This window comes from Oncorhynchus clarkii, chromosome 2 (genome assembly GCF_045791955.1).
Source record: "Oncorhynchus clarkii lewisi isolate Uvic-CL-2024 chromosome 2, UVic_Ocla_1.0, whole genome shotgun sequence".
NCBI classification, from domain to species: Eukaryota; Metazoa; Chordata; class Actinopteri; order Salmoniformes; family Salmonidae; genus Oncorhynchus; species Oncorhynchus clarkii.
The window spans coordinates 66873517-66888961 of record NC_092148.1 but is presented as its reverse complement, the minus strand read 5'-3'; the positions used below and the strand labels follow the sequence as shown (position 1 = coordinate 66888961).

Below are 15445 nucleotides of genomic sequence, written 5' to 3'. Positions count from 1 at the left end.
TGATGAGTTGATTATTTGAATCACACAAAGCTTTTTATCCACAAGTCAATTTGATGGAAACATCTCAGGTGGGAAAATGCGCATGTGGTTTTTATGTGAATTGTAGAGTATTCGCATGAAAATCTATTGCCAATTAGCTAGTGATCCCTTTTACAGTACAATAATTCCCCAGAAAGCTGTTGGTAATGTAACAGCAGAATCTGGCAAGTCTTGAAACACCAAGATCTGGATCCATTTAGCAAAGCCTGACCCTTGTTAATATTATAGAATCTGATTGATGGGTGCTTGCTTTACAAACAAGTGCTTAAAGGCCCAATGCAGTAAAACACATGACGTTCCTATGTTTTATATGGGTGTACAAAACATTAGGAACCCCTTCCTAATATTGTGTTGCACTGCCTTTTGCCCTCATAACAGCCTCAATTCGTCAGGACATGGAATCTACAAGGTGTCAAAGTCATTACACAGGGATGTTAGCCCATGTTGACTCCAATGCTTCCCACAGTTGTGTCAAGTTGGCTGGAAGTCCTTTAGGCAGCAGTGTTGCAGTTCTTGACACATTCAAACCGGTGCGCCTGGAACTTACACCTTCAAAGGAACTTAAATCTTTGGTCTTGCCCATTCACCCTCTGAATGGCACACATACGCAATCCATGTCTCAATTATCTCAAGGCTTAAGAATCCTTTAACACGTCTCTTCCCCTTCAGCTACACTGATGGAAGTGGATATAACATGAATAAGAGATCATAGATTTCAACTGGACTGTCATGTAAAGAGCAGGTGTTCCTAATGTTTTGTACACTACGAGATTGGAATAATATTGTGAAAATGATGACAATGCTCCAATAGTGTAAGAGCTGTTTGAAAAGACCACCTGAAATGTCAGCCTGTTTAAGGAGGGGGGAGTTTTGTCCTGCCAGAGATGCATCCAGTTCGCTTAAACGTTTGCTACGTTGCAGAACGGTTTGTACTGAATGACACGTTTTCCCAAAAGGTTCTTGTGTGTTATTTTACAGGCTTTGAGGCTTTGAGGTACATTTGCTCTCTCTCTCTTTATTTGAAAAATTAAAATAAGGTGCTTTTATGTACAGAACAACAAAAACAACTGAAACAGTAGTGATGTATAATACAAAAAAATACAGTTCACAACAGCTTTTTACACTGGCAGCTCAATTTACAAAACACTTTTACATACAAACTTACAAGACATTTTGACACGAGTCAGAGAAACCTGGTGCACTGTCACAAATAGAAGGCTTGACTGAAGTGGTTCTTCAAGTGACAAGAGGTGCCTTACTGCAACTCAGTAGAAGCTAATAACGACAGTCTCAAAAACCTTCTGCAAGTATATATCAATTTGGAAAGGTGATCAAACGAAAGAGATTTAAATGCTGCATGTCTGAACCCAGTATGCTAGATATTCAGGTCGATTAGGTTTTGTATTTTGCTAATGTATTATTGTTTAGATTTTAGATAACAACCACTTTACTCAACAGATCCATGCTGCCATTTCTAAACTTTTGCAATGTTTGTAACAAAATACAAATCATACATTTGAAATGTTTCAGTTGTAAATATATACACACCTTTCAAAAGTTTGGGGTCAAATAGAAATGCCCTGTTTTTAAAAGAAAAGTACATTTTTTGTCCATTAAAATAACATTAAATTGATACGAAATACAGTGAAGACATTCTTAATGTTGTAAATGACTATTGTAGCTGGAAACGGCCGATAAAAAAAAAGGAATATATACATAGGCGTACAGCGGCCCATTATCAGAAACCATCACTTCTGTGTTCCACTGGCACGTAGCCTTCATTTCTCAGAACAAGAGTAGACTGACGAGTTTCAGAAGAAAGGTCTTTGTTTCTGCCCATTTTGAGCCTGTAATCGAACCCACAAATGTTGATGCTCTAGATACTCAACTAGTCTACAGAAGGACCGTTTCATTGCTTCTTTAACAGTTTTCAGCTGTGCTAACATAATTGCAAAAGGGTTTTCTAATGATCAATTAACGTTTTCAAATTATAAACTTGGATTAGCTAACACATATCGTGCCATTGGAACACAGGAGTGATGGCTGCTGATAATGGGCCTCTGTACGCCTATGTAGATAGGCATTTACAACATTAACAATGTCTACACTGTATTTCTGATCAATTTGATGTTATTTTAATGGACAATTTTTTTGTTGCTTTTCTTTTACAAAAAATAAAATTTCTAATTGACCCCAAACTTTTGAATGGTAGTGAATATATTTCTTTATTTTACCTTTATTTACCCAGGCAAGTCAATTAAGAACAAATTCTTATTTACAATGACGGCCTAACCCGGCAAAACTCGGACGACGCTGGGCCAATTGTGAGCCGCCCTATGGGACTCCCAATCACAGCCGGATGTGATACAGCCTGGAATCGAACCAGGGACTGTGGTGACGCCTCTTGCACTGAGATGCAGTGACTTAGACTACTGCGCCACTCAGGAGCATTTAGAGACAGCGTTGATTTTTTAAATGTATAGTCAAAAACAATGGTTTGCAATAGTGTCAACCCAGAAATACGAAGTGATTGAGGTTGAAGCCATTCTAAAATAATTAGTTGTACAGATACTGATCATAATTTAAAGGCAGTCACTCAGTGTTTTAATAGTATTGTTGGGTATGCCCAGTACAGCTCTATAGTCTATTCTGTCGTACCTATCATGCAGGTGATGCTGCTGCTACCTGGTTGTCCATGTGAATGAGTAATGTCACAAGGTCATGAGTACACATTTTAGAACCCCAAGAGGCACAACTCTTGATTCCTGAATTTAGCTTGAAGGCATGAAAAAAATCCATTGAATATGTAATACATCATTCTCAACAAAAAAAACATCCGTGTTCCAAACTAAGGCTTTCCAACATCCTGTGCAAAAACAACGCATTTTGAGTCAAGATTTTTGCTGGTTCTGCACTTTGACCGCAATGATACAACTTTCACTAGTCCACTCAACTACAATACAAATGTACATTATATACACTCAGCCACCACAGCAGTCCATTAGCAGTATGCTTTTTTCACAGCTACTTTGTCAAAAATTGTAAGGCCCTTGTACAAATGTCAAACTTAAATAAGACAACATTGTTTTACGTACAATTATTCCAAAACTATTTCTAACACTACATTCCACAACGCAATGTTGCAAGAGTTTACCATAATTTTGCACTGACATAGCTACATCTTTGGAATATGAAATCTATATTCTTAAATTGTGCCTTTAGAATGATTGTATCTTTCTAATCTTGAACAGCTGAAAACGTATATCTGTTATTAGGTAATGCCTCAATGAAAGCCCTTGCTTTTGGATGATTATTTATGCAGGTTCCATCCTTTCACAATATCTGTTCATTTTTATTTTTAAAAGACATTCCTCCATTGACTGGTCCATAACTGCTGTGAAAGCCTTGGCTCCATATTAGTAAAACCCAGTTTACAGTCATTAGTGTCATTAAACCAGAGGTGATGTTGGTAACTATGGTAGCTTTCATATACACTGAATGGCTACGTTATGAATGGTTTGATACATACTGTTTGATACATGCTGAATCGGTCAGGCCCATTAAACATAAAACATTGATTTGACATAACAGTTGTGTTGGAAAGGGTGAAAACAGAATACACATTTTAAAAAGGTTATTTTTGGCACAACATAAATGAACACAGAGCATGGTTTCCTCTGGGTGTGTGAGTCACAATCATCAACACCAAGAGCTCCATACTCCACTGGCTGACTCTGTTGTGTTGCCACACTCTACATGTGGTTCTTTAACCTCTGCTGTCTACTAGCCTCTGAATCACAGGGCCAGGAAAGAGTTATCTAAGCAAAGTGGTGAACAGGTTTTAACACAGTCTCAGCCCACATTAACTTGGTGTCTGAAGTGACTGAATTTGGATCAAAGGAATCAGTTTCTGACTGACAAACTGAACTAGTCAGCATTTTATACCGGGATCTCAGCCTAGCTACAGCAACTCCAGGCCTAGTGATAAGCTCTCTCTCATCCCATTCCGCTATGCCACAGAAAGGCCTCAATCTTTTGCACACTAAATTATATGTGGGTATAATGCCTCTGATTCTCAATAATCAAGATTGTGTGGACACCTATGCGCCTGCACAGTCTCAAGATGAGATTCTCTTTTGGTGTGACCTTGCACCTTGCTTTGCATAATCTGTTGGCTCCATAATGAATCATATGTTAATACCTGGTCTCGGGTCTTCCCCAATGTCAGGGGTACGCTTCAACCCTGTGAATGTCAATCGTACACATAACTTACATGCTGACCAAACCGGACGCACGCACGTTGATTTTGTTCACCCACACCAGAAGCGATCACGACACGCAGGTTGAAATATCAAAACAAACTCTGAACCAATTATATTCATTTGGGGACAGGTTGAAAAGCATGAAACATTTATGTCAATTTAACTAGCTAGCTTGCTGTTGCTAGCTAATTTGTCCTGGGATATAAACATTAGTTTGTTATTTTAGATTAAATGCACAATGTCCTCTACTCCCACAATTAATCCACAGATAAAACGGTAAACTGAATTCCTTTCTCGTCATCTCTCCTCCTTTCTCAGGCTTCTTCTTCTTATTTTGGATGTAATATGGCGGTTGGCAACCAACTTTACAGTGCATTACTACAACCTACCGGAGTGTAGACCTAAGTTAATCTTTCAATCACCCACGTGGGTATATGCTCCTAAAAACCTATGAGGAGATGGCACGTGGGTATATGCTCCTAAAAACCAATGAGGAGATGGGAGAGGCTGGACTTGCAGCGCGTTGAGGTGTCACAAATAGCACCAATTTCTATTTTACCGCCTGACCAAGCAGACGCTCGCTGATACCAGCGAGCAGTGTGGGTGCCATGATTGAATAACATATGTGTCAATTTATTTTGCAACGCTCGCACACGCGACGTGTCCGGTCTGGTCAGCATGTTAGGCACCATATCCTCCAATACCTTTGGACGTACAAACCCCATCTGTGCTACTCTCCATTTGGGGGGATAGTGTTGCTTTCTCTCTTTACTCCTTCACAAGACATGTTAGTCATTCAAGTCTTGACTTAATCTCTAAGCTCCTGATGGAGCAGCGCAGAGAACACCTCTCCAGTATTATGTTATTCTGTTGTGTGCTCTTTTTCCACACCTCATGCCAGGTGGTCCCTACCTCTTTCATTCCTTCCTCATTGGTTCCTTTCCATGTCTCTCTGGGATGGTCAGCCCTCTCTTGACCAGTGGATTCCATTCTAATGTCTGCCTGGTTATGCTGCACTAAGGTCATCCACAGTTTAAACTGCTTTGAATTAATAGCTGATAGACTGCTGTTATAACTAAGTCATCAGTGAAAGGCCTATTGATCTACTTACTATAGTGTTTGAATTAGAGGTTGTTTGTTATTCTACTATCATTCTCAGTGTAGGGCTAAGCGCACACTAATTGTGGATGTAGATGGGAGCGTTAAGGGTCAGCTGTGGACCCATAGAGTATCTCTCTACTTTCAATGCAATGCCAACAGAACATTTGGACGGACTGAGTGGCAATGCATAAAAACAACATGACTGAATCATATAAAAACTGTTACAGAAGGACAAAATCAGCTGTATGTGTCCTATGTCCACCATAACCATCATTCCACAGCTTCAATAGTCTGAAGGCAATCTGTATCAGCTTCCTCTTCATTGTGCTTCAGGTGCACTAGAGAAAGAGGAGTGACAACAAGGAAATGAGAACTGACCACAGGGACAAAATGAAAAAGACAAAAGTGCAAAAGCAGTGTAATGAAATGTCCCTCTTCAGTGTTCCTTCCTTCTATGTTTTTATTTTATTGTAAGTCCCCCTTTTCTTATGGCTAATAGTTAATCACTCCACATTAGGGTTTTATCTCCTGCTCAAGTTGATCAAAGCTGTCCTCACACAATGGAATCTTTGATCTCTGAGCCCAGTCTCACCCGAGGCCGCGGGCAGATGGGCGAGATCTCTACAGTGCTCTCCTTCAAGTTCAGAGGCCTCTTTTCTGACTCGGAGAAGCTCTTGCTGTTGTCTGGTGATGAGCACTCATGTGGCGGTGTGTTGCAGATGTAGTTGTCATTGAGGGTCTGGTAACCCTTGTGGTCTGACACAGAGGCTGGCACTGTGCTGTTGCCATTCAGAGGCAAGTTCTCTGCCGGATTCCCCACTAGCCTGGGTTTCTTCTGCTGCATGTTGGGGCACTCGCCTTCCTTCAGCATGGACTTCATGCGGTCGTGGTTCCTGTAGACCGCAAATAGGGAGAACACCACCAGGGAGAAGCCCAGCAGGGCACACACTATGATAAGCTCGTTCCAGTAGGTCTTGGTGTTGATCTGTGGGGAGCGGGTCTCTCCAGGTAGGATGATTGGCTCCTCCTGTGGGACCAGAGGGGTGCGTGAGCGGCCAATGAGGGTGGTGCTCTCCTGCCTGGCCTCTCCCCTAACACAGTAGTTGGCCAGGAGTTGCCTGAAGCCCTCCTCCACTGACCAGCACTCATAGGTCTCCTGTCTGTCAGCCTGGGCCACCACCACTAGACCTCCCTCAGGACTGGGGTACAGGAAGTGACCTGCACCCTCACTGTACTCCCACTTCCTCTCAGCCAGGTTGGAGCGCAGCTTACAGGGCAGCACTTTGAACATGTTGGCTGGGATCATTATCACCTGGCATGAAGACATCCCTGCGAACAACAAGAGAAAGGGCTTTATTATTTTTCATTTGTGAAAGCAAGTCCATCTCAGGTAGATTAAACAAACTGCATTATTATATCAGTATGGTAGCTGAGTAGGACTGCGATGAGAATGAACACATTAAATAAGCTTGGAATTGATAATCATGGAAGGGAACATTGGAATAAAATGTTATTCGAAATGTAAATGCAGCAGTTCCATAGTAGAGCACAGTGGTACAGTTTAGAGCTGAGATTATTTAATCCAGCAGGAACTGATGGAATGGTACAGTACTTACGTGTGGGTGGGGGTTTAGCAAAGCGAGGGCTGGGCTGTGTCTTGTTGCAGATAACGGATGTGTCTGCCTCGTCCACGTCCTGCTGCCAGTGGCTGAGAACACAGACACAATGGTAAATCAGACAAATGGGTGTCTCAGAACCACTCAGAACCTCTAACTGACAATCTACACATAGCAGGTCTTTACAGACTACAGCATGTACTGTAAGCAGACAGCATTGAGCATTATCCTGTATTGTCACTTTTTCTTTGGTGTGCTCTAATGTCCCGAAAAGTTATCAGTCATTATGAAGGCTTAGCATCTAACTAGTTTATACCATTATCTGGCATCATGCTAATACAAGGCTAGTATCTCTTTGATGAGCAACACCTACATGTCCATGAGTGGACCATAGAAATGTAATGTATGGAGGCAGGTGGTCTGGGGGAAACATACTTATCTAGTCCACCCAGCCTGACATTCAGACACTGCTGCCCTTCCCAGGCACAGTAAGGGTCTCTGGACAGGACACACTCTCCACAGCTCTGGTAGTTGGAGCAGTTAGCCACCGGGACCTCCACCAGGCCAGAGTAGGAGGACACAAACAGCAGGCCCTGTAGAGGAGGGACCACCAGACAGTCAGGGAGGAATAGGTATCTGGGTCACATATTAGCAGACATTTACCTCTCTCTAAAACAATGTCAACACTGTACCCTTGATGAACCCAATGCTGGAGGACCAAACCGAGTAACAATACAGAGTAACACAGGACCTATTTTTTTCAATTCCCCTGAGAGGAAGTTGCATGCAATTATCTCAATGAACGTGAGCTGAGCTAACCTTTAGGTTCCGGCTCTCTTCACGGCTTATGAGACCCCTAAACTGCCAGTGCTGACATTTAGTGAGCTCATTATTACTCCCACTATGAGGACAAGCTTCTGAAATAAACTGATTTATTTCTCAGTACTGTACCTTTTCAGAGTCCAGTTCAATGTGCTGTACAGGCTGGGGGTCAGTGAAAAGCATAATCTCTTCAATGATGTGCATCTTGTTGTTGACATTAATGGCTTTGTGGAGTCTTCCATCATCTGCCAGAGACATATGATAGAGCAGTGGATGGTTAGTGTCTGCTAGAGCTCTGCCTCTCATACAGAAGAGGAAAAGTTATGTCGGCTGAGGCGGTTTACAGTACAGTACCTGTTCCAATGAAGAGCACATTGTAGTGTTTGTTGATGGCCTGGACCCGGTGGACAGCTATCTGGGTGTAGCGGACGCTGCGTTTCAGCAGGAGGGGCTGGCTGCGGATCACACTGTCCATCAGGAAGTGGTCCTTGACGAAGTTCAGTACCTTGTCAGGCATATGCAGAGAGGAGGAGATGCCCTGGTCCCGGGCTGCGTTAGTGATGCACTGTGGAGAGAACACAGGGAGTCTCATAAGCACACACTGGGCAACAATACACACTACACAAGCTTACTACTACCCCCTGCCTATCCTCATAAATATGTGTTTGTATCCCTCAGTTGATGATTTGATTTGATGTGTCTGTGATAAGTCTGCCAGGAAATTAAAGCAGCCGTAGCAGTGGCAGCTTTGATAACATCAGGCCTTCTGGGAAGAAGGCTGCTAGTGACAGCAGAGAGACAGATAGCTGGTTAATCACTGATGTTCAGTTCAGATTGCTGATGTGTCTGAGAGGCAGGCTAGAACACATCCAATCTGCAAACACGTGGTTGGCTTAGCCTACTACAGCCTACTACAGGTTACTTAAACCAGTGGTTCCCAACCAGGGGTACTAGGACATACTTGGTCTATCCACAGGGGATACTTGAGAAGACTCATGAGACCATAGGCCTACTGGTAAAATACACATGAGAGGGTAATTCAGGGGTACTCCAGACAGAGCAAAATTCAGTTGGTGGTACAGTAACCGAAAAAAGTTGGGAACCACTGACTTATACTGTGTAAGATGCCCAGCAGAGGGCAGTGGTAACTCACCGCTCCAGGCCGTGGATCAAGGATAGGGTGGTTGTAGGTGTACCACTGCTGGGTCTCCCGGTTGACCTCACGGTAACGGCCGCTGAAGGCCCTCTCCACCTGGTCCATGGTGAAGGCACACACTGCTGAGCTGCCAGAGGCCCCTTTATACCTGGGAAAACACCACACAGCAGTGAGGCTACAGCATGTTCCTCTTTCCTAAAATCATCCTATTCTTTACTCTGACAGTAGTGCTGAACTAATACAGTGCCTTGCAAAAGTATTCATCCCCCTTGGCGTTTTCCTATTTTGTTGCATTACAACTTGTAATTAAATTGAGTACATATACACCTGTTCTGAAAGGCCCCAGAGTCTGCAACACTACTAAGCAAGGGTCACCAACAAGCAAGCGGCACCATGAAGACCAAGGAGCTCTCCAAACAGGTCAGGGACAAAGTTGTGGAGAAGTACAGATCAGGGTTGGGTTATAAAAAAATATCCTAAACTTTTAACATCCCACGGAGCACCATTAAATCCATTATAAAAATATTGAACGAATATGTCACCACAACAAACCTGCCAAGATAGGGCCGCCCACCAAAACCCATGGACCAGGCAAGGAGGGCATTAATCAGAGAGGCAACAAAGAGACCAAAGATAACCCTGAAGGTGCGGCAAAGCTCCACAGCGGAGATTGGAGTATCTGTTCATAGGACCACTTTAAGCCGTACACTCCACAGAGCTGGGCTTTACGGAATAGTGGCCAGAAAAAAGCCATTGCTTAAATAAAAAAATAAGCAAACACATTTGGTGTTTGCCATCATGATGTGGGGATGTTTTTCCTGATGGCGCTAAATACAGGGAAATTCTTGAGAGAAACCTGTTGGTCTTCCAGAGATTTGGGACTGTTCACTTTCCAGCAGAACAATGACCCTAAGCATACTGCTAAAGCAAAACTTGAGTGGTTTAAGGGGAAACATTTAAATATATTGGAATTGCCTAATCAATGCCCAGAATTCCATCCAATTAAGAATCTGTGGTATGACTTAATAAATCTTTTTTTTTCAAATTTTCAAAATCTAACTGCCTGTAGCTCAGGCCCTGAAGCATGGATATGCATATTATTGGTACCATTTGAAAGGAAACACTCTAAAGTTTGTGTGAATTGAATGTAGGAGAATATAACATAATAGATCTGGTAGAAGAAAATACAAAGAAAAAACCAACTGTTTTTTTCTACCACCATCTTTAAAATGCAACAGAAAGGTCCCAGTTCTAGCCATCACTCTAGTTGTAATTCTGGTGTCCACAAGATGGCAGCAGTGTATGTCCAAAGTTTCAGACGGATAACTTGAAGTATGAGCGAACTACATGATATTTAGTGTGAAGTCACCCAGGTACATTTGGGCAAATCGTGAAGGAGACATTTGTATTCATAGGACATTTTTCTGCAAGAACATCGTCAAATCTGTATACTTGGACTATGATTTAGCTTTTCCAGTAATAGTAGTCATATTAAGTTCAACATTTGCAAAACAACCAGTTTTCATAACTTCATAACTCTGAATATTCTTATAATTTTTGTCCAAAAGGAAAACGCATGCTGTAGCACAAGGTTAGTAGCTACATTTTACGACAGATACAGGGTTTTCGGATACTCCTGGAAAGCCCAGCTCATTGGCTATCTAGCTAGCTTTGTTTGACCCTGATTGGTGCTTATTTGACAAAGTTAGAGTCGATCAAGTTGAAGACCGCCCGCATCATCGGCGTGCCATGAAGGCGTCGCTCTCTGACCAAATTTGGTGACTTATAGGATATACTACACCCCTAATAAAATAGTGAAGTCTGGTTACGTTCTAGAGTCTCTGAGGAATACATACGGACGTGATTTGACTGGTTGAAACAACGTTTAGGGTTAGATTTTCACAGATTCCTTTCTTTGCAAATTGAACGAGTGGAAAAAAAAAAACGATCATGCATGCTATATGGACCTTTTTAGGATATGAAAAAATGATTTTATCTAACAAAACGACACTTCATGTTATCTCTGGGACCCTTTGGATGATAAATCAGAGCAAGATTTCAGAACGTAAGTACACATTTCACCTTCAGAGGTGAATTTATCAAACCTATAGCGGTGAAAAAAAGTGTTTTGTTGTTAGGAGCTCTCCTCAAACAATAGCATGGCATTTGTTTTCAGTAATAGCTGCTGTAAATTGGACAGTGATGTTATATTAACAAGAATTTAACCTTTCAGCTGATATAAGACACTTATATGTTCCGACATTTGTTGTTTCTCTAAAATCTGTGATCGTGACACAAGGCACTGCATGATTTACAACTGTCCCGTTCACTATCCCTAAGATTATTTATTTTTAATTCCAGGTTGTAAGGCAACAAAAATGTCAAGTGGGGTGAATACTTTCGCAAGCCACTGTATGCAGTACTTGATCAATAACGTCTCAAATACACCATAGACGAACAGAATGAATGGAAATGTGGCTGCTTGGCCATGACTGGGTCAATAATAATGTGCTATAAACTGACAGTGAGCTGTTGTTGTATGGAGAAATGTTTAATATTATTATTATTATTTTTATCTGTTATTTTTCAGGTAAATTGACTGAGAACACGCTCTCATTTGGAGCAATGACCTGGGGAATAGTTACAGGGGAGAGGAGGGGGATGAATGAGCCAATTGTAAACTGGGATTATTAGGTGACCGTGATGGTTTGAGGGCCAGATTGGGAATTTAGCCAGGACACCGGGGTTAACACCCCTACTCTTACGATAAGTACCATGGGATCTTTAATGACCTCAGAGAGTCAGGACACCCGTTTAACGTCCCATCCGAAAGACGGCACCCTACACAGGGCAGTGTCCCCAATCACTGCCCTGGGGTAGTGGAGATGAGTGAATTATCAACTCAGATACAGAAGCTTTCATTATCCAAATCAATGGGCTTATACACTCTTGCATGCTCTATAAGTGATAATGTCCTCACCACTGTGAAGTAAAGACCCCGTAGAACACAGTGTTCTTCCAGTCTTCTGGGCTGGGTGTCAACACAAACATGTCCTGGATGATGTTGAAGGGGAAGCCATCATCAGGCAGTGAACACAGGAGCTGGGCTTTAAGGAAGGTGGTCCATTTCTTCTGCAGCACCCTCTCTCCTCCTTTGTCACCCTGTAATACAAGCAGAGCTCTGTTACATGGACCCGCAGTCATAGTAACCCAGTGTCCAGTAGAGGGCACATGTATGTGTAAACTGTAAAAATAGTGGAAATGGTGAGAGTTCATTATAATCCCTACTGCAATAAACACGCGTCTGAATGATATCATGGCAACCAATTTCCCTAAAATTATTCTACACCCTGTTGTTTACCCCGAAACTAAACAAACAATGTAAACAAACAAGGCACTGTTTGAATTTACTTAAATGAGAAACAATAATCCTATAGTGAAACCACCAGACTGAGTACAACAGATTGTGGACATAATACACATCCCCCCAGGGTCAATAGAATTATAGGTCAAGAAAACAATATAAGACATCACAACTGAATGAGAGAAGAACACTGGGGAAGCCAAATGCTTTTCAATGAGAGAGAGAAAAAAGGACACTGCTCACACACAATGACTCTCCACTGACACTACAATTCTCCGAACCTGTGCCTGTGACACTACCTGGTGGGTGGGGTCATCTATGGGAGCATGATACCGGGTTGGCTTGTGATGCAAATATAGCAGCACAACTTTTCCATTAAGAAATGTAATGCCTATACTTTCCACAGATAGTTGGCTGTACAGGAATTGTGTGGGGACATGCAATTGAAAAAATACATATAATTTGTCTGTTTACATACACTTGAGTCTGTGGCTCGGATTGCAGCAATTATTCAAATTCTTGTCTGGGACATAGATCTAAGGCTGAGGGAGCAACGGTAAGTCATCTTCACAGAGCACTGTTGAGAGGACTAAAAAGAAACATAAAGAAGTCTAAGTCTACATAACCCAGAGCCCTTTAACATGTGCCTTCGTCCGAGTCCCCGTCAGCCCAACATTAATTCGAGGAAATGACATCGCTGAATGGGAAAGGGAAATGACACGTGACTAAATGCTGAGTTTCTGAAGCAATTACTTGCTGTAGTAACCCAGCCAGATAATGAGCTACATACAGTATATTCCCTAGCTCTGCTCCCCCTGGTCTACCTAGTTATTATTTTATACTAGACAGAGTGTGTACCTAAAGTCTCCTCCTGAATATTGGACAGAAAGCACTCAATTTATTAACCCCTTACATAAGCCTCCCTTTCCAACACAGATGCACAATTTTAAGAGTTTCAATAGTACCAACATTTTTTGTGTTTTTCTGTTTTCCACAAAGCTATACAGTGGGGAAAACAAGTATTTAGTCAGCCACCAATTGTGCAAGTTCTCCCACTTAAAAAGATGAGAGAGGCCTGTAATTTTCATCATAGGTACACTTCAACTATGACAGACAAAATGAGAAAAAAAATCCAGAAAATCACATTGTAGGATTTCTAATGAATGTATTTGAAAATTATGGTGGAAAATAAGAATTTGGTCAATAACAAAAGTTTCTCAATACTTTGTTATATACCCTTTGTTGGCAATGACAAGGTTTTCACACACTGTTGCTGGTATTTTGGCCCATTCCTCCATGCAGATCTCCTCTAGAGCAGTGATGTTTTGGGGCTGTTTGCTGGGCAACATGGACTTTCAACTCCCTCCAAAGATTTTTTATGGGGTTGAGATCTGGAGACTGACTAGGCCACTCCAGGACCTTGAGATGCTTCTTACGAAGCCACTCCTTCGTTGCCTGGGCGGTGTGTTTGGGATCATTGTCATGCTGAAAGTTGAAGTGTACCTATGATGAAAATTACAGGCCTCTCTCATATTTTTAAGTGGGAGAACTTGCACAATTGGTGGCTGACTAAATACTTTTTTGCCCCACTGTATCTTATTCCATAGCTGGCCTCACTGGAGCAGAACTTCTACTCTAAACACCTGAATAAACATCAGAGATAGTCAACTAAAGACAGAGAGAGAGATGGACTTTAAGTAATGGAAGATGCTGATGAGGAAGATGCAGTATTGGTGAATCTTTCTATAAATAATGGGGCCAATGTGTGACATTGGGATATATTTTTCAAAATGGTTTGAAACAAAAATAAAAAGCCTTTTCATGCAGTTCAACATGTGTAATTAGAGAAATATAAGTTAATAACTCCACCAACACAACAAAGGCCTAGGATGATACATTCTTTAATCAGGGTTCATACAGACATTGATGAGTCAAATTCATGGACTTTCAGGAACTTTTGTAATTTTCAAGGACCTTAATGCAATTGTATAATTTATATAATTGTACATATAGGGCCTAATATAGAGGCCAAACAAGCAAGTAGGGCATTACCACTTCAAGATTTTTTTTCAGGGCTTGCCAAAGCATTGATATTCAAAGTATTATTACATTCTAAAATGTGTGTGAATAATGTGGACATTGCCTGACTAAATAGATTGGATGCATGCATGCATGCCAATTTTTCTGTAGCCTATGTGGCCGATGCAGGCACACAGTAAGCCTATAAAGCCATGAATAGCGGTAGCATTAATCTCACCATCTCTGTTTTTATAATGAGAAAGCGACCAAAAACCAGTTTTTTTTTTTATGGAAGGATTTGTATGGAAAGCCAAGTTGAAGTTGTCGTCCTCATAATAACCGCATGTGATTTTACCGCAACTGTCATGCCCTGACCTTAGATTCTCTGTTTTTCTATATATTTTGGTTAGGTCCGGGTGTGACTAGGGTGGGTACTCTAGTTGTATATCTAAGGGTTTTGTAAGTCTATGTTGGCCTGATATGGTTCCCAATCAGAGACAGCTGTTTATCATTGTCTCTGATTGGGGATCATATTTAGGTAGCCATTTTCCCCAATGTTAGTTGTGGGGTCTATGTTTAGTTGCCTTTCAGCACTAGTTTGTATAGCTTCACGTTTCATATTGGTTGCGTGTTGTTTTTGTTCATTCATTAAAAAGAGAATGTACGCATACCATGCTGCTCCTTGGTCCGATCCTTATGACAAACGTGACAGCAACAGAGTAGCGCAACACCCTTCAATTGAAGGGCTGGAAACAAACTAAAGCGGCCACATCTCTCACAAAAACGTATAAAAAAATTAAATTACGGATAATTATAAGCAGGCTTCCCCCCAAAAATACCAAGAAAAAAAGGCAAAAACATCAAATAATGTATATTTTATCTCTCTGTTTTTGATCATTTTCCTTCAATTCACAAGAGGCTGAATGTACTTCAGCAAATAAAGCATCTGAGTGAGGGAAACAGCGCCTCTTTGTCTCTGTATGTGTAGACCATCTATCTGATGCTGTCTGGTCAAAAAGAGTATGATATTGTTGCCACCTGTAGCATTGAATGCAAGGGGGTATTT

The 15445-nt window shown here is 41.5% G+C and overlaps 1 protein-coding gene across 4 annotated transcripts in view; it reads right to left on the bottom strand.

Moving 5' to 3' along the window:
* Positions 1–5502: 5502 nt before the first annotated feature.
* Positions 5503–15445, bottom strand: part of LOC139372404 (semaphorin-4B-like) — a 99671-nt gene continuing 89728 nt past the window's right edge. For 3 of the 4 annotated variants that reach the window (XM_071112130.1, XM_071112123.1, XM_071112138.1), the window contains 7 exons: positions 11977–12158; positions 8994–9144; positions 8195–8405; positions 7970–8085; positions 7454–7611; positions 7019–7110; positions 5860–6731 (listed from right to left, as the gene is read on the bottom strand). In XM_071112130.1, coding sequence (XP_070968231.1) covers positions 5956–6731; positions 7019–7110; positions 7454–7611; positions 7970–8085; positions 8195–8405; positions 8994–9144; positions 11977–12158 — 1686 coding nt within the window. In that variant the 3' untranslated portion in view covers positions 5860–5955. Of the gene's footprint in view, positions 5741–5859; positions 6732–7018; positions 7111–7453; positions 7612–7969; positions 8086–8194; positions 8406–8993; positions 9145–11976; positions 12159–15445 lie in introns of those variants that run through there. The other variant, XM_071112116.1, reaches the window with a different exon arrangement.